At 54.8% G+C, this 18,332-nt stretch overlaps 1 protein-coding gene across 1 annotated transcript in view; it reads right to left on the bottom strand.

Moving 5' to 3' along the window:
- Positions 1-18,332, bottom strand: part of Slc24a4 (solute carrier family 24 member 4) — a 76,202-nt gene that overhangs the window by 45,844 nt on the left and 12,026 nt on the right. Inside the window, exons 2-9 of the mRNA XM_047539411.1 lie at positions 12,498-12,574; positions 9,008-9,082; positions 7,519-7,603; positions 6,897-7,000; positions 6,261-6,335; positions 3,196-3,221; positions 1,703-1,756; positions 154-296 (exon numbers count right to left, since the gene is read on the bottom strand). Coding sequence (XP_047395367.1) covers positions 154-296; positions 1,703-1,756; positions 3,196-3,221; positions 6,261-6,335; positions 6,897-7,000; positions 7,519-7,603; positions 9,008-9,082; positions 12,498-12,574 — 639 coding nt within the window. The remainder of the gene's footprint in view (positions 1-153; positions 297-1,702; positions 1,757-3,195; positions 3,222-6,260; positions 6,336-6,896; positions 7,001-7,518; positions 7,604-9,007; positions 9,083-12,497; positions 12,575-18,332) is intronic.

The following is an 18,332-nucleotide window of genomic DNA, read 5'->3' as shown; positions in this document are numbered from 1 at the left end:
AGGGTGCTGGTATTGGGGACGTGTGTGTGTGTGTGTGTGAGTGTGTGTGTGTGTGTGTGTGTGTGTGTGTGTGTGTGAGTGTGTGTGAGTGTGTGTGCGTGCGTGCGCGCGCTTGGGTGACGAGCTCCTCCGCTCCTGTCTGCTCAGCCTTACCTTGCCTCAGCAATGGCACGGAAGGGTCATCATAGCTACCGTCATAGAAGTCATTACCATCTTCCAGCTCGTTGCTGACCGGGTTGCCGTTGGCAATGCTCTTTTGCTTGGTTGTGAAAAAGGCCTGCATCTTCACGTTGTACCTGGAGGTGGGGGAAGACAGGAGGTCAGAGCAGCAGAGGGGAGTCCCACTGACCAGGTGGGTGGACTTCTGCTGTGGTCAGCACAGTGCTGGCCATGGTGGGCAGCTCGGGAGGCGCTTCACCCAAACTGATGGGGATCCCCGGGAGGACCTTGGAACGATGTGCAGGTTGGGAGCCCCTGTTCCTGTTGAGGGGGGCTTCCTGGCATGTCAGAGACCTCCTGCCCAAGAAAAGGACTGAGTGCTCCTAGCTGTACGTTACAAGCCTGCCCCAGCGAAAGACTTCCGGCCCAGCCTATGGGACAGGCTCAATGGAGGCACTGCCACGTCTGTCCCTTCTTGCTCACATATGCCACGTCACTTGGAGCCAGCAGTACCATCCCCTGAGAGAGGAGTCTCTCTCCATCTCCAAGTCCCCAGGCTGGGTCCTCTTCAGCACTAACTGAAGAGACAACTCGAGGAGACGCTCCTGAGTCTGACAGTCAATCTCCCACTTCATAAAACGTCACGAATGCTTCATATAAATGTGAGGATTCTCAAAGCACACCCACGGAGGCGTGAGGGGGGAGACAAACTGAAGGTGGTTCAGCTCATTCACAGTTTGGGGGTTCATTTTTCTATGTTGGTGGGAAAAACCATACATAATGAAAGTTGTCACCATAACCATTTGTCATTTTTAAGGGTGCCCTTCGGTGGCATTAATTAGTCACATCATTATGCAGCCACCATCAGTATCCTGAAACTTCTTCGTCATCCTGAACAGCCCTCTATCCTCGTCATCAACGAGCCCATCTCTCCAGCCCCAGCCCCTCCCGGAACCCTGCTCTTCGTCTGTGGCTATGAACTTGAATCTTCTAGGTCCCTCGTGCTCACGGAATCAAACATCAGTCCTGCTGTGCTGTCCTCTTCCGCTTAGCGTGGGGGTACCTCCGTGCTGAGCGTGGATCAGAACGTCCTCTTGAGGGCTGACTAGTGGCCCTCATGGGCAGCTGGGAGGTGGTTCGGGCCCAGGCTGCTTCCAGAGGGGCTCAGGGTGGCATAACCCAGAACATGGCTCTTGCACCCCCAGAATATGGGGGCCCTGCAGATGTGCAGAGCAGTGGCCTGAGAGGCAGTGCTTCATGAAGCCCAGGGCCCACGGGGAACTGAGGAGTGGGCAGGACAGAGGTGCCTGCTGGCAACCCATTCTGGAAGCAGCGTCACCGTCCATACGCCAGCCGCCCAGCGTGACTGCCCTGGCCGGGGTGAGTATGGCACCCCCAGAACAGCGCCCGAGCATCCTCCCCTCATTCTGGCTACCCCATAGGTACTGAAAGAGTGGAGGGAGATTGTCCCCTGCTCTAAGCAAACGGGGAGCAGGATTGGAAGGAGGTGCCCACAGCCCAAAGGAGGAGAGAGGGTACTTACTTCATGATCAGAATGTAAAACCCATACAAGACGATGAGCACCAAGCCTTCCCACCTCAAAGAGACAAGGAGAATGCCATCAGAGCGGAGGCCACGCGGGAGCCCGGGACGGAACGGACGGGCAGCCAGGGAACGGAGAGTCCTTCCCTCCCCATCCCCAGGGCCCACCCGGGACTCGGGTGCACAGGGGGGACGTCCCCACCTGAGGCTGCCCTGCCGGGGGGGGGGGGGGGTCCTCATGAAGGAACGAGAGAAGCCTGAGGGATCATCTCCAGCACAGGGGTCTACAGGATCCCGCCGGAGCCCACCTCCTAGCGCCCTGGGAAGAGGAGGTCCAGGACCGCCATCTTAGGAGTCAGGAGCTAGTGGCCTGGACTCTGCTCTGAGAGAACCTACGGTCACTCGAGAGCCTGGTCAGGGACCCTAGGAAGAAGGGCCTCAAGTCCCCAGGGCAGGGGTGGGCCACCCACTGGGCACGTGGTGTGGTAGTGGGGGAGTCTTTCTGGAATGCCCTATCGCTGCCCTCTTTAGAGATGGTCCAAACCCAGGGGCTGGGGTGGTTTTTGAACCTCTGACCCTGAGACCCTGAGAAGCTGTAGCCCCCTGTGAGCCAGGCGTGGGCTGCTGTCATTTGGGGAACTTCCTTTGCAGACATGGAGACCACAGGCCAAAGGAGCCAGAAAGGGACTTGCAGACCACCCGACCACGTACCCAGCTCCTTCCACACTTGAGGAAAACGAGACCCAGCAGTGGAGAGACTCTCCAGGGCTGCACGGTGGGCTGGGGCCAGGAGGGGACTGGCCGCCGGTTTCTCTGGACCCACAGCACACAGCTGCTCTCGTCAGGACGCGGATACCCCGAGGCTGATTATCTGAGGACACCCCCCACACAGAGAGTGTGCAGATTCCGATCCCACCAAGGAGCCGGCAAAGGCAGGGCTATGACCCAGGAGGGACCGTGCCTACGGAGTGGAGCAGAAATCCTGCTCCTTAGGACTTTGGTGCCTTGCGCATCCCAGTGGAGGAATCAATTCCTGCCTCCGTGTCACAAGGACGAGTTCCAATATTTTCTTCTGAATTCATTTTAAAAATTTTGCTTTTTATAGTAAGATTTTGAATTTGCCTGAGGTGAGAGGGAAGATTTCATGTGTGGTCGTGGGTACTGCCACTTAAGGCACTACCCCTCACTCGCTGCCATGACACCTCTGTCACATGCCCACCCCCGACACGGGTCTCCAAACCAGCCAGAGCTTGTCCTGGGGCAAACCACCACAGTGGTGTTATTTTAGCTTTATAACATATTTTGATCTCTGTCAGGGTGGGAATAGTGAGGGAAACAACTTTTCTCACTTTGGAAAGATAAAGCCAAGATGACTTTCACAAGCTTAGGTTTGTAAAATTAATTCAAAAAATGATTCAGCGAATCCAACCAATGAGGATATGGGAAACTAACAAAAATGAAAGAAAACCCAAAAAATGAAAAATAAAGACTTACCACACAATTTCCTCATCGTATATGAACTGGAAGGCAAAAGAAACAAGGTGGGGTGTGTATTTATTCCAAATGAAAAACAATTGTGGACCCCTGAACACCAGGGCCGACTCCGGCGGTCTGTGACGTGCTCTGTAGGAAGCAGGCTCTGCTCCTGTGTCTCCATGATAGCCGGTGACTTTGCCTTAGCTGGAACCTGGGCCAACGGTGAGCTGACACATGTGGTCCAGGGTCATGTGGCTGTCCCCAGAGGAGTGGCCTGTGTTTCACTAAAGCTGCTGACCTGGCAGGAGCCCCTCCCCGCCATTATGCAAACAGAAATGCTAAAGTCAAAGAATTTCAAAGACCAAAAGCTACCTGCATATCTATGTCTCCACATAAGGTGTGTGTGACAGGGTGGGGCATTGTCTACTCAAATAGAGTTACCCTTTCAGAATTCCAAGGGAGAGGTTCAGCCTGTGTACTTTGAAGGCAGCTAAGGGGGGACAGTGGGGGACGATGACATTGACTCATGTGAAGGTTGATTCTAGGTGTTAACTCGACTGGGCGAGGGACGCACAGATTGTTGGTACGGTATTATTTCTAGGTATCTCTATGAGGGTGTTTCTGGAAGAGACTGGCATTTGAGTTAGTGGACTAAGTAAGGAAGGTCCACTCTCACTCAACATGGCGGGCACCATTTAATCAGCCAAGGGCTGGAGAGAACAGAAGGCAGAAGAAAGGTAAATCTGCACTTGCCTGCTCACCCTCACCCTCTCCCTCTCTCAGAGCTGGGGTACCCTTCTCCTTCCTCTGGATACCAGGACTTCAGCTCCTCTGCTTTTAGACTCCAGACTCACACTAGCAGCTCCCTAGATTCTCAGGCCTTTGGCCCAAGATGGAGCCACACCACTGATTTCCCTGGGTCTTGCTTACAGACAGCCTATCATGGAACGTCTCAGTCTCTAAAATCACCTGAGCTAATTTCCTAAAAAATCTCCCATTCATCCGTCCATCCATCCACCCACCTACCCATTTCTTTGGCTCCTATTCATTATATTTCACTAGAAAACCCAGATTAATACACCCAACGGTGCCCTCCCCCCACCCCAGAATCTCTGGCACAAATGAAGACTGCTTCTGTGTTTGGGGGGGCGGGGATCCCCAGCATGGCCCAGTGTGGAGAGGAAGTGGATGGGATATTCCCACAAATCTGATCTGGGGGACAAAGGTCCCTACATATGGTGCCAGGAGAGGTTGGAGGCTGTTGCCCAGACTTGGGCCCACTGCGTCCTCCCTCCCAGCCATCATGGTGGGCAGCAGACACGCCCGGCTTCAGGAAGCCATTTCTGAGGAGGTCACCCCCAGCCAGGCACAATCCTGAGCCTTCGGAACCCAAGGTGCTAAGGAAGGGGCACTCAACAGAGGAAGGGCAGGATGGGACCACTGCCTGGGGAGTTTGGGGACATTTATAGGACACTTTTAGTCTTTCCAGCCTGAAGGAGAGCTACTGGCATTTAGGAGCAGTGGAGGACAGGAAGGGAGGACAGGGAACAGGACACTCGGAATACATTTCTACAAATAGGGGATCAAGTTTCCCCTATTTGGCACAAGTCTGAAATGTCCTGATAGATGTTCTAGCCACTGCAGCAAAGCAAGGAGCCTTGAACCTATAAATCTTGATTCTATAAATCAAAGTAGTTTTAAAAGGTTTTAGTAAATATTCATTTGCTAGTAAGTTTACTGTTCGGGAAACTGAAGGATGATTGTATTCGGGCCTGTTTAGCATTGTGTCAGGCACCATTTGTTATTTGGAAAGCACGCCAGGTTGCGGGGGGCCCCCCAGGCTGGGGTCTGCACATTGGTGTTGGCCTGGGTTATCAGGGAAGGGCTCAGAGCTTCTCCATGTGGGGTGTCTGGCTCTTCCAGCACCTTCACGCCAAAACATTTGCCTGTAGGAAGCTGTGTTCTCTTAAAACGAATTCCTCCGACTTCTCCTTTGTGTTACAGGCCCTGTGTTGACTGTTTTTTTGGAACTTGTGTATAGTAGGTAGATTATTCTACCTATCAGTTTCATTTCCAAGATGTGGCAGGTGGACTCTATGACGGCCCCGAGGAGCCCATCACCCCAGGTTCATGCTCCCCTTGAGCATGGGCTGGGCCTGGTGGGCCCTAACAGAATGTGGCAGAAGTGGTGGGTGCCACATTCGAGACTGGGCTACCAGAAGACGGGGCTTCCACGCTGGGCCTGCCCCCCTGCTCCGGGAAAAGCAGCCTGCGGGAGGCCCTGTGGGAACCTGGCCCGTCAGGTCAGCCAGCGGCCGAGCCATGGCTCTGAAGGAGGACGGGCCCTGAGAGGCTCCGACCCCAGCTGACACCTGGACTGCAGGCTGGTGAGAGACCCCGGCCCCGAGGGCCCAGCTAAGCTGTTCCCAGATGTTTGACCCACGGAGATTCAAATGCTTGCTGTTTCAAGCTGCAAGCTTGGGGGAAATTTCACAGCAACAGATAACTAATACGAGGGTCAGTAGCCGTGCAGAGTTGGCTCCAGGTACGGCAGGGTGGCAGACTATCACGTGAGGGCGCGTTCCTTCCCTCCTACCACCTCCAAGCTCTGGGTGGGAACTGCTCTTCTGCAGAGGACTTGCTCCTCGGCAGGGTACCTCACTATCACGCACCATGTCCCAGCCCATGGAGACACAGGGGTCAGGCCACACTGGCAGACCCCAGGGACCCCAGCCTCCCACCTGTCCTCTCTGCTTCCAGGTGGCCCTTTTCCTTTTGTCTTAGTGATGACAAAACCAGAGGCTCTGCTTCCTAGAATGGGGTCTGTCACAGAACAGGGACGAGGGCTCAGCAGGGTGCAGGGCTCGAGGGACCCCTGGCACATGCTCTGGCTTTTCCAAAGTCTGTGGATTTGCTCAAGGCCAGAGTGTCAGGCATGAGGTTTTTGGGGAGGGAGGACGTGGGTGGAGGCATGAGGACAGGGAGGGTAGCACACGTCATGGCTGGGTCAGGGACAGCCAGGCGGGGGTCTGTGTCCCTGCAGGGTCCTGGCCAACCCACACCAGGGCAGGAGGGGGACTTACCGCGATGAGCACGATGACAGAAAGGGTATAGTAGACGGAGTCCCGGCACACGGCCCACCAGGTCAGGCGCACCACCTGCCGAGCACAGGGCCTCAGCCGCTGCTGGCTGGGGTTGGAGGGGAAGAGGGCCCAGGCCCCTTGCAGGCACAAGGACACGCCCTGGGGCTCCTCCCAGGCCACCCGCTCTCCCTCACACTGGGGAGGAGACTGGAACCAGGGAATGTGCTGGAGTGTTGGCTAAACCACCTCCTCAGAGGTAGCGGACATGCACATTTCACAGCAGAAGCCATCTGTCATGGTGGGGACCAGAGGTGCCATCCTGTCCCCTCAGGGGAATCACGTGCCCACCCAGCAGGGCAGGGCCTTGCCCATGGGCCTCCCTCTCAAAGATCAAGTCTAACTTCCCTCCAGGACTCTGAGGACACTGAATGGGGCATCAACAGCAGGCCAGCCTCAGGCCTGCGGGGAGACCAGCTAGTTCCGGAATCTCGCTCCGGGACAGGGATACAGGAGGCACTTCTTAAATGAGTAGTTGTCCTTGGACTAGCCACAGTTGCTCGCTGACCCTGCACATCCCAGGCCCCAGAGCGTCAAGGGAGAGGGAATCTGGAAGCCAACAAGCTCAAAGCCACCAACCTGGCCGGCGAACAGTCCACACACTCCAATGATACACAGGATGTTGAACACGGCGGAACCCACGATGGTCCCCACCCCGACGTCCCCGTGGGTGATGAAGACGCCTGGGAAGGAAAGAGCAGCCCTGGCCGCGTCTGCGCAGGCAGCGGAGGGATCGCACTGCCCGGCCGCACCCAGACATGAGTGGGCATGGCCGAGCCCCACGGGGGAGGCCCCGGACCAGCGGCTCCCATGCTCCCCCTCTTTTTGAGAGGCTCTACTGAGATGTGATCCACATGCCACGGAATCCTCCCACTTAAAGAAGGCGATGTGTTGACTCAGAACAGTCACAGAACGATGTGGCCACAGCCACAGCCTAATCTTAGAACATCTCCTTCAACCCCAGAAGGGGGCCCAGGCCCGCCAGCACCCCTAAGAGCCACCAACCCAATCTCCCTTCTGTCCCTCTGGCTCTCTGGATTTAGAGATGAGAATGCAGCCTTTCCCCCCAGACTCTGGCATGGTTTGCCCTCCATTACTGAAAGGTGGGTCACACAGCGAGGGTCTGCATGTGACCCTGCTGCTCTGGGCCCCAAGCCTGGCTCTGTGGACCCTGCCTCTCGGGCTGCCAGGAATTTCTCACCAATGACAGAGGCAAACAGCTCTGGCGTGGAGCTCCCTGCGGCCATGAAGGTGGCTCCTGCCACATCTTCGCTCAGATGGAGTTTCTGAAACACAAGGGACCACAGGCCCTCAGGGTGGGACAGGGGCCTGGACACAACTTGGGACATAAAAGACAGGGAGCTCAGGGGACTCGTGCTGGGGTGAGCCCAGCTCCCGGCTGGCAGCCTCTCCTCCCTGGGTCCCAAGCACTTGCCCTCTGTCCTCTGCCAGGCCTTCAGGACACAAGCCCCTCCTCCCTGCCCCTCTGTCTACTTTCTGCTCATCTCCAGGGCCCCTGACTGAGCACTGCCCCTTGATGAAGCCTTTCTGACACCTCCAGAGTCAGCCTTTCCCCCCAGACTCTGGCATGGTTTGCCCTCCATTACTGAAAGGTGGATCACACAGCGAGGGTCTGCAGTGCACCGGGACCTGCCCTCTGGAGCAGGAGGGCAGAGGTTGGCCTGCGTTGCCTTTGGATCCTTAGCACCTAGAACTGGATGGGGTATGCAGTGGTGCTCAACAGGAGCCCACCAGCCTAGAAAACGTCACTGAGGCCCCAGATGAGAAGGTCGGGGTTGGGACCAGGGGCTCCGACACGCAGCCTGGTCTCGAGGTCAGGAGACACGGTCTCCATGGTAAGCCTTCTTGATGACACCCAGTTGCTTACAGAGAGAGACCCAGAGGCCCTGTCCCCAGGATCGAGCTGGCCCCAGACAAGGCTGGGAGCTCTGCAGAGGCCCACTCTGCGTGGGAAGGCCAGGCTCTAGCCGTGGAGGACCCCTGTGACCTAGAATGTGGGGCTGGGGCTGGAGTACCTCTCTAAGGACCCCAGGCAGTCCTGGGCTCTGGGGCCCCCACACCAGTCCCGGGCCATGCTCCCTCCCCACTGACCAGCTGTAGCGGGGTCTTCAGGCGGTCAGCACTCTGGGCCCGATGCAGCCTGGAGTCATGGTGCTGACCCCCAAGGCGGAAGCCCAGCATCTCTACCCCGCCAAAGAGGAGGGGTTCACAGAAAAGGCTCTGCTCTCCCGGCTCTGCAGGGACACCAAGCTGCCCGAGCTGTGCCTGGTAGTGGGTCACATCGTGGGCAAGCGCCTGCTCCTAATAACTGTGCTCCCGCCTGCCAGTGTCCCCGGGGAGCCCTCCCGGGCGCAGGTCCCCACCTGGGACTTGCCGCACAGGGAACGAGCAGCACAGGCACAGACTGCCTGGGAGCCCTGGCCTGCCAGGTGGGACCCACGAGGCTGCCTGCAGCCCCACCTCCTACAGCAGCGGCTTCCACCAAGCTCTGGAAGAGGGTGCCCTCCGCCAACGCTGATTGGGTGGCTGCAGAGAAGCGTCACCGTGGCACCAACATCAGCTGCTTAAAGTGACGGTCTTTACCACCAGAATGTTCCCCAGCCCAGTGCGGGACTTCTCACCCTGCCAGTCACATGCCTTGTGTCCTAATCCCTGTCCCTGCCACCTACCTCACAGATCTTCTCTAGGGACGGAACAAAGAAGTCGTCACACACTATGGCCAAGGCGTAGAACATGTACAGAGCCTGCGGAGGGAAGAAGATGCACAGGGTCAGCAAGGGCCCCTCCTGCAGCCCAGCAGAGGCCAGGGGCAGAGGGGGCACAGAGGAAAACCCAGCACCCCCAGCTCCTCCCTGACAGAGGGGGAAACTGAGGCTTGGAGGAGCGTGGGCTCGGGCTTCTTCTCTTGAGATGCTGTGACACAGTAAGAAATATTCAGTCTCTGTCCCTGGTTCCTGCACACAGCCCCAGAGCCCTGGGGTCTGTGGTGTCTTTTGTGTGCTAATGGTAGGACTGGGGGCCTAGGTAACTTCTCAGTGGGGGACGGATTGAGGATTTGGGACCTTCAGCCCCTCTCCCCTAACCTGGGGGTGGAAGACTGAGTTGATGTAATCAACTTGCCTATGTAACCAAGCTTCCAGAAACCCCAAAGGACGGGGTCCCGAGAGCTTCAGGACAGCCGACATGTGGGGGTGTCTGGAGGGTGGTGTACCTGGGAGATGGCGGAAGCTCCACCTCTTCCCCAGACCCCTCCCTGCATCTCTCCATCTGGATCTGTGGCATATCCTTCGTAACACACAGGAAACATAGGCCAAGTGTCCCCCTGAGCTCTGTGAGCCGTTCTTACAAATTATTTGAATCTCAGGAGGACGCAGGAGCCCCTGTTTATAGCATTGATCAGAAGCACAGGGAAGCCCCCAGGGACTGAAAAGCGTCAGAAGGGAGGACGCGCTGCTGGCCTAGCCCCCCACCTGAGGGTCTGACCGCCCCCAGGAGGACAGTGCTGGGACTGAGTTGAATTATGGAATACTAGCTGGTGTCTGTTGTTTGGTGTGTGGGGACCGCCACCCCTCCCCCCGCAACACACACACGTTGGTGACCAGAGGTGAAGGACAGTGTGCACATTGGGACACACCAAGAGACATGCTTTGCTTCTCCCAATCCAGACACCTCTTCTGAAAGAAGCGGGTCTCTCCTAGCGGCAGAGGCTGCCCTCAAGAGGCAAGATGGAATCTAGAAACCAAGAAGGAGGGTGAGCTGTGTCCTGGCTGCTGACTGTCCACTGTCTGCCAAAAGAAAGGGCGACTCTGGTCACTTGTGAGCCAGCGTCTCCTAGGGTCCTGCTGGACTCTGCACACCTTAAAATCCACGGTCCATTTGCCAGGGGAGGTTCACAGCCAAAAGAGCCCTGGTCCTAACACTGGTTCTGGGACGTATGTGCCAGATGACTTTGGACAGGTCTGGGTCTGGGTCTCAGTTTCTTCTCTGTTTAATGATAACATGAGCACATGGGTAGTCTTCGAGTGGTCTTCCAGCCGGACCCTCTCCCTGCCTGCCCAGCTCTCCAGGACCCAGCACAGCTTAACTGAGCTTATCCTACGTGCCAGGTGTGGTTGCCCCCAGCAGGGATACGGTGGCAAGAGCACCAGGAAATCCTCTGCTGCCTGGACGTACCTCAGCAAGCACAGAGCCCTGAGGCCTGAGAGCTCTACGGACGGCAAGGTCAAGGTGTGAACAGAACAGAGAGAGGAAACGGGAGCGGAGGACGGGAGAGGCGAGGCCCAGGGCACAGGCAGAGGGGAGGGGTGCTGCTCTCTGCTCTGGCAGGGATGCCCTTTCTGCAGAAAGAGAGGAGCCAGGGTGCTCCAGCCCAACAGCCCAGTAGCCAACAACCTCACAAGTAATAGTGATAAAATAAAGTAGAAGATAGGCTATCCCTGGGCAGGGCCCCTGGGCAGCTACCTACTGGAGTCCACCTAGGACAGTCCCTGGATTTGACTCATCTTTGGGCAGAAGCAAAAGAAACAAATAGTGGGATGTGGGTAGAGGGGAGGGCGACCCAAGAGACCTTGGGAGTCTGACTTGACTTCACACCCACAACAGTGTCACCTGTGGGGCCACAGGGTGTCTCTCCTGTGACACCCACAGAAACAGGGGAGGAAAGAAGGGCCAAGATGGCGCCATGATTTCCATCCCTTGTGCTGGGAGGGCTGAGAACTCTTCTAGTACTACAGACCAACTGGCTCCTATGCCCGAGGTGTTCATGCTCTAAAGGAGAGTCTGGCAAACTTCCTCTGCAGAGGGTTAGATAATAATATTTTGGACCTTGTCGATCCAAGAGTCTCTATTGAAACTGCTCTGCTCTTGGAGAACCAAAGCGGCCCTAGAACAGGCACAGTCATGGTCTAATAAAACTTGGTTGATAAAAACAGGTCTCGGGCTAGATCTGACCCTCCAGCCACGGTTTGGTAACCTTTGTTCCAGAGTCCCTGCAAAATTCCTGAGATGCGCTCAGGTTCAATAAAAAGTTTTGTCTTAGCTATGCCAAGACTTTTGTGAGGCAGGGCCACAGAACCCTAGAGACAGTTAGCCAAACTCCGAGGAGCATAGAGTCCCAGTCACTAGAAAGACACCAACTCTATTACAGAAACAATATACACGCCTGTCATTCAAACTCTGCCTGGATCCTCATGCTAATCCTTCATTTTCATTAGAGGTTTAGCCTATTAATTAAAATTTCACTCATTCATTACTCTCTGTTGTCACTATCTATGTGAATCCCAGATTTCACTTTCTTAATTATCTTTCTCAAAGACTGGTGCCTGCTTGGAGTTAGACATGCAAGCAGACCATGCTGGTGGGTGGGCTGTGACCAGAGGGAAATTTGCCGCGCTGATCCAAAGCAGGCCTCCCCAGCTTTGCTCCACCACTCCACTCCACAGAGCCAACCAATGGTTTCTGGGAAAGGCCATAAATATTTTTGGCTTTGTGGGCCACATAGACTCAGATGCAATACCTCCATTCTGCCACTGAAGCACAAAAGCAGACAGGGAGAGCACAGAAATGAATGGGAGGGCTTGTGTTCCAATAAAACTTTATTTATAAAAACAGGCAGTGAGCCAGGTATGGCTGGGCCTGGAGTTTGCCTGCCCCATCACAGAGGCATGACCTATGATTTCGGTTTGGACCCATTATTCTCTTTTTGAATTGCTATTTGAACTTCACCATGTGTCATCAGGGCCCATCTGCATATGGAGGGAAGTTTAAGAAGTGCAAGATTTTCAACTGTAGTTATGTAAAGGTGGGCAAATTGTGTGTTGTGGCGTCAAGACAGTGAGCATTTACAGAAGACCTACAGGGCCATGTGATATTTGACACCTGTGACCCGTGTTTGCACATCAGGAAGAGGTGCTGTTGTGCCTATTTTAAAAACCAGGGAATGGACATAGGACTGAACCACTTCCTGTGTTGGTTCAGGACACTGAGGGAGTCGCCTAACACATTGGAGATATTATTTCTCAGTGGGCAAAATGGTCCAGTATCTGTTCTCCTTTTGGGGCTATTGCAAGGACTAAATGGAATCCTGCAGGTGCTATGGCTCTTCCACACCATGCAGGCAGGGTTTCTGTGAGGGACATGGCACCCACAAGGGCCACTTACACCGAGGATATGCAGCAGGACAGCTCCGTGCTGTCGTTCCTTATTGGAGAACAGGTCTGTGGGGAACTCGTGGATCGCTGGAAGACAAGAGGAGATGGCAGAGTGTTAGGAATTAATGGGCCCCCCAAAACCTGACTTGAGACCTGGGAGTCCAGCAAGGAATTGGGGAGCTCACTGGCTTTGGGCTGACCAGCGAGAGGGCCAGTGATTTCTCAGCCCAGGGCAGAACAGTGCTCTTAGGAAAAGGTGCTAGATACTGGATTATACCCAGCTATTCTAGCACCTTAGAATCCATCATGGAGATATTTTGAAAACTATATGAAACAGTTTACAACACTAGGATGGCTACAATCCAAAAGACAGTTCACCACTGCATCCTCAGTACCCAGGCCCGGCCTGGCACACAGGTTCTCAATAGACCTCAACGATCAATTAAATAAGCAAAATAACAATCTATGTCATTTCATCCTATGAGAATGCTATCACCCTCGCCAGCCTCAGGTACCTGGAGTGACAACAGGTTCACAGAAGGCACTCAATAAATGCTTGCTAAATGGACATCTAGGACAGAAACTCCTTCTCTATAAATACCATTTGGCTATAAGCTCTGACAATCATGGTTTCCCCCTTATACGGAAACTTTTGTGATTTGAACATCAGATTCTACCAATAAGAACAGACGACAGCTCCCAGGCACCTAGAAAAGAATAGATTCCTTTAACTCACTCTCTCTGTCTCTCTCTCTCTCTTTCTCTCTCTCTCTGTCTCTCTTTGGAATCAAACTTGGTAAATACAATTGCACTGCCAGTTCCAGGGCATGGATCTGCTTCAAGGTTTGTCTGTCCGGAGGTGGAGAATTACTAAGGGAGGGATTTGGCAGTCTCATTGCCTGGGTCTTCTTTCCAGGACAAATGGAGCTGTCGGGACATTTCAGTGCAGATCAATAGACATTTCTGCCATGAGAATTTGAGGCATTTCCCGATTCTGCAAACGAGTGTTGTGAGAGCTGGCGATTAATCCAATCCTGGGATGTCTCTGAGAATCAGAATAAAGTCACACTGCTGAGGACACATCTGTCAGGGTTTCCAGGACCCCCAGCCTTGGGCACGGTCAAGATGGCGCCTGACGCTGAGCCAAAAGCGGCCAGCTATACAGTAAACAACCAGCGAATTCCAATGATTGGCTAGTTAACGATGTGATTAGAGCATGCCCCCCTCGTGTACCTATTCTATGCCTGCAGCTGTCCGCGGTTTACCTCGTGTGCTCTCCCCTGATTGGTTGAAGTGTATATAAGCCTGGTGGGTGGGAGAGTAAGGAAGGCAGAAGCTGAAGCTGGGAGGGCAGAAGCTGAAGCTGGGAGGGCGGAAGAAGCTGGGGGCAGAAGAAGCTGGGAGTGCGCAGAAGCTGAGAGAAGAAGCTGAGAGAAGAAGCTGAGAGAAGAAGCTGAGAGAAGAGAAGCTGGGAGTGCGTGGAAGCTGGGAGTAAGAGAAGTATAGGAGAGGGACTGTGCATAATAAACTTCCAAAGCTTCAGACGTTTGTCGTGTCTCTCTCTGCGGCCAGAGGGAACGCGATAACATCACCTGGCCTCCAGCAGGGTGGACAGGTGGGTTATAAGTGGCTTTGTCCTTGGTAGGAACAGAATTCCCACTCAGCCCTCTGCCTTGCTCGGCTCCCTTCTGGAAGGTTACACAGGTGGTCTTGACGTTACCACCAAGGGCAGCAGGTATGGGGCGCCCGGGCACTTCTGACCCCCAATTCTTAGTGCCCACCCGAGTCTTCTGACACACCCGAAACCCAGAAGGACGGCACTGTGGCCCTATGCAGGTAAGGCTCAGAGAGGGACGTGACCAGCTCAGGGCTCCCAGCCACACAAGCCAAGACTGGGAGTCACTGCTGCTCTGAGGATCACTGGCTTGACCACCCATGGGCTTCAATCGGCTGAACCATTTCACCTGTCCGCCCTCCTCCTCTTCAGGGGCGATCGGCTGCTCCTTACTGAGCATGCCCTGGCCCCGATGTCAAAGAACCGAAGCCCACAGAGGACCACTCCAACCTCCCCAGCTGGTGGCTGGTAGCTGGGACCAGTCCACCCCACTCTTTAGGACTTGAATCCTCCCGCAGCTGGTAAGGTGGCAGGGGATCCCTGTCCCTCCCACCCCGGCCACTAACAGCAATAACTCTGGACTGAGGATGTGCTCTGTGTTTGGCACGTCTGTTGTCCGCAGAAGCAGACAGAATTAGGTTTTGGGAAGCGCTTCTGCCCCTTACGACCTGTGTGACCTTGGCAAGCAGCTGAGACCCCAGGGGTGGCACCTTCATAGGAGCCAGGATCACAGCAGACCTGGTGTCATGAGGACTCAGTGCAAGGACTCAGAGGATCATTAGCTCATAAGGGCGCGCTGACCCCACGGCTCCAGGGGACACAGCTTTGGTGTACGGAAAGAGAGAGACCAGCCTGGAGGAGAGCAGACGACAGGGGAGCAGAGGGCAGGAGAGCGGCTCCACAGCCACAGAGGAGCCATGCTGGAGCCCTGTGGCCCCAGGTTCCCAAGGAGACCTTCCTCCTCCTCCCACTTCTCCCACCCCCCACACGAGGGGTCCGAGAGGGGTGGAGCCTGTCCCTGCCGCTCAGATCCCCACCCTAGGAGGGAGGAATAAGGGGGGCGCACACATGGCTTTTGAGGTTGCGCCTAAGCCTTTAAGCTACAGAAATCCGGGGGTGGTGGGATGGGGAAGGGAGATTTGTCTGCAGGTGGAACTGAGCTCAGGGAAGCAGGGATGATCCAGGCCCTGGGAGGGGGGAGAGGGGACAGGAGGGAAGGCAGCTGCTCCCTTCCCCGCCGCCCCCGTTAAGGTTCTTGCCTCTGTACCTTGGTGCCTAGAGGGACTTCTCCATCGCTCTTGGTCCTGACATGCCCAGGTGTCCTTCTAGGTCAGAAGTCTGCCTCCCTCCACAGGATGGCCCTGGACTGTGCTCAGCACCCAGGGCACTGCAGGCAGGTGGTTCCTGCCAGCTGCCTTCCCAGCATCAGAGGAGGAACCCTCAGGGACAGGGCAGAAGCACCTCTAATGCCCCCAGCACCCTCCGCACTAGTACTAGACTGTGTCCTGAGCATCCCTGAGCACAGTGGCTTCATCTGGAAGGTGATTTGACTTTCAGAGAGCACCGAAGCTGCCCCAAAGGATGGAAGACACCCTGTCCTGAAAGAGCGGAGTCAATACACATTTCTTCAGCACCTACTATGCACCAGGCACTAAGCCAGGTACAGCTTCCTGGATGTGACCTCACCACGTGCTCCGCCTGGAGCAGGTGGACAGTAGACCCATGAGGGACAGAGCAGGAAGCTTTTTGCGATGGTGAGGAGTGGACCGGGCCGGTGGCTATTGACTCGGGGAGGTGGAGGCATGCAGGGAGCCCCTGAGACAGGGCACCCATGTTTGGTTCCAAAGCCTGTATTACTCACGTTTCAAAGCCCCTGATCTCTCAAGCCATCTTGAGAAGCCCATTGTTCCCATTTTACTGATGAGGAAACAGAGTTCCTGAAGGGTTAAAGTAAATGTCCACAGTCACGCAACCAGTCCGGCACAGGCAGGCTCTGTTTTCCTGGGAGCTCTGGACATGGCCAGCAGCTACGTTCCTGGAGGGAGGAATTGGCTCAGTTCTGCCCACAGCCTGGGACTCACTCAGACAGAGGTCTAAGATGCCATTCCCTGGCTCCAGGGTCCCTGTCGCTCCCCTTCCTTCATCTCTTTGGAACATCTGACAGAACAAACCACTTCCTATTTACATATTAATGAATGTACATACGAATGGATGAAAGGACCTGTGATCTGTCCAGCTGTCCATCCATTTTACATACAGACTTCACTCCTCGTGGTGAGCAGCTGTAAGGGCTTGAGAACTGCATGGACCCTCACACCCACCACCACACGCACAGGACAAAATCATCCCATCGGTCCCCAAATGCCCTCGTGCTGACTTTTTGTGGTCAACCCCTTCCTGCTGCCCAACCCTGGCCACCAGCGGTGTGTCTGCTGTCTCTACACGTCCTTTTCTAGAAGGTTCTATTACTGGAATTGTATCATGTGCAGCCTTCCAGGTTGGCAGCTTTCACTTAGCAAAATGCATGGACATCCGTCAGCGTCGTGTGAGCCCACCTTGGTGAAACGTCCTCACTTGGCTGCCGGGACCCCAACACTCCTTCCTCACCTCAGTCTCCTGCAGAGTCCCCGAATGCTGGTGCTCCTGGGGCTTTGTCCTCAGCCCTCTTCTCCCTCTTCCGGGCTCTGACTCCTAGTCTCCACAGACATCTCTCAAACTTTAGTCTCTGCTGAGCTCAGGACCTAACCCCAGCAGCCGCTGGACATCCTTCCTTGGCATCCTAGAGACTGGAAGCCCAGCCCCAGGCAATGGCCGACATCCGTCTCAGTGTGCAGGAGGGAAACCACGGGATGGGCAGAGGGGCCACGAGGCACACAAGGGCCATTCCTACTTCTTCATGGGAACCTGCCATGGGGGACATAGCTACAGGGTCGGGCTGGGCACTGCACAGTCACACACACGGCCCTGCATCCTGTTCTGAGGACCCTCAGCTCCCTGGCAGCCCTGGGTCTGCTGACCTAGGAGACCCTGAGGGCAGGAAAGGGGCAGAGTGCTCTTCTTGCTGCAGTTGCTGCTGGTGACCAGGGCTATGCAGAAGGCTGGAGGCTCCCGTGGCAGCAGTGCCCGCTCCCTTAGTTTGTGCAGAATGTTTTATTCTTTGATCATTCCATTTCCTGTTTGTCCCGGTCCATCTGGGCTGCTATAACCAAAGAGGCCAAACTGGGTGGATTATGAACAATGGAAATTCATTTCTCATGGTTCTGGAGGCTGAGAGGCCAAGACTAAGGCCCCGCTCTCTGGGTCAGAGAAGGTGCCTCCTCTGTGTCGGCACATGCTGGAAGGGACGCATGCCAGGCAGCCCTGGGGCATCTCCTGTAAGGACAGAAGGCAGACCTGGGAGCTGAGCACCTCCCCAGGCCCCTCCTACACCACACCGTGGGGCCAGGCTGAGCAAATGAGTATTTGGCCTTCTTGTTCCTTCAGTTGCAACTCGAGAGCAGGTGAAGCCACTCGGTCCGGAAGGCTGTGCTGGGCCCGTCTGACTGGCCGCCCAGGCAGCAGGGCTTCCAGACGGCTGCTCAGCGGCTGCACAACTCTGCAGACAGAAAGCTGTTGACAGAGCTGTGCTTTCTGGAAGATGCTGATCTTTCTTCAACCGTTCAATTAGTCGATCCTCTTTAGGGAATACAAACTGTGAATTGAATTTTTTTTTGGTTGCTTTTTTGTTTTAAAAGCTGCCTCCAAACATGTCATTCTCCCTTTGCTTTCTACTCTGGTTAAAAATAACCTCACACTCGAAGCCCTGACGTTTATTCTGAAACCACAAAAACAAGACTGCAGGGCTGGGAAGTCATTTCAATAGCTTCGAATTTCTATCATTTCCACTTATATAAGGTATGAGGTTGAGAAACCACCCAAGCACCAGGAGCCCAAAGCAAAAAACTGTGATATTTTTTTTTCCTCTCCCCAATTCTTTGGTTTAAAATAACTTTGCTAAGAATCTTATGCCTTTCGTGGACAACAGTCGGCATGTTGAAGTTTAGACCATCACCTCCTGTCCCAAATAGGAGAAAATAGAATTAGATCAAATCATGCTTAACCAGCATGAAAAAGGGGTTTAAAATCCTGTCTTTCTGTATATTCCAAGAGATTAAGTGAGGCAAAAAATAAAAATATGATCAGAGGTCTCGGCCATGGGATTGTTCTTTCCAGAAGCAACCACCAGGGGAT

The sequence above is a fragment of the Sciurus carolinensis genome, chromosome 2 (genome assembly GCF_902686445.1).
Source record: "Sciurus carolinensis chromosome 2, mSciCar1.2, whole genome shotgun sequence".
Taxonomy (NCBI): domain Eukaryota; kingdom Metazoa; phylum Chordata; class Mammalia; order Rodentia; family Sciuridae; genus Sciurus; species Sciurus carolinensis.
This window is presented reverse-complemented; position numbering and strand designations above follow the sequence as displayed.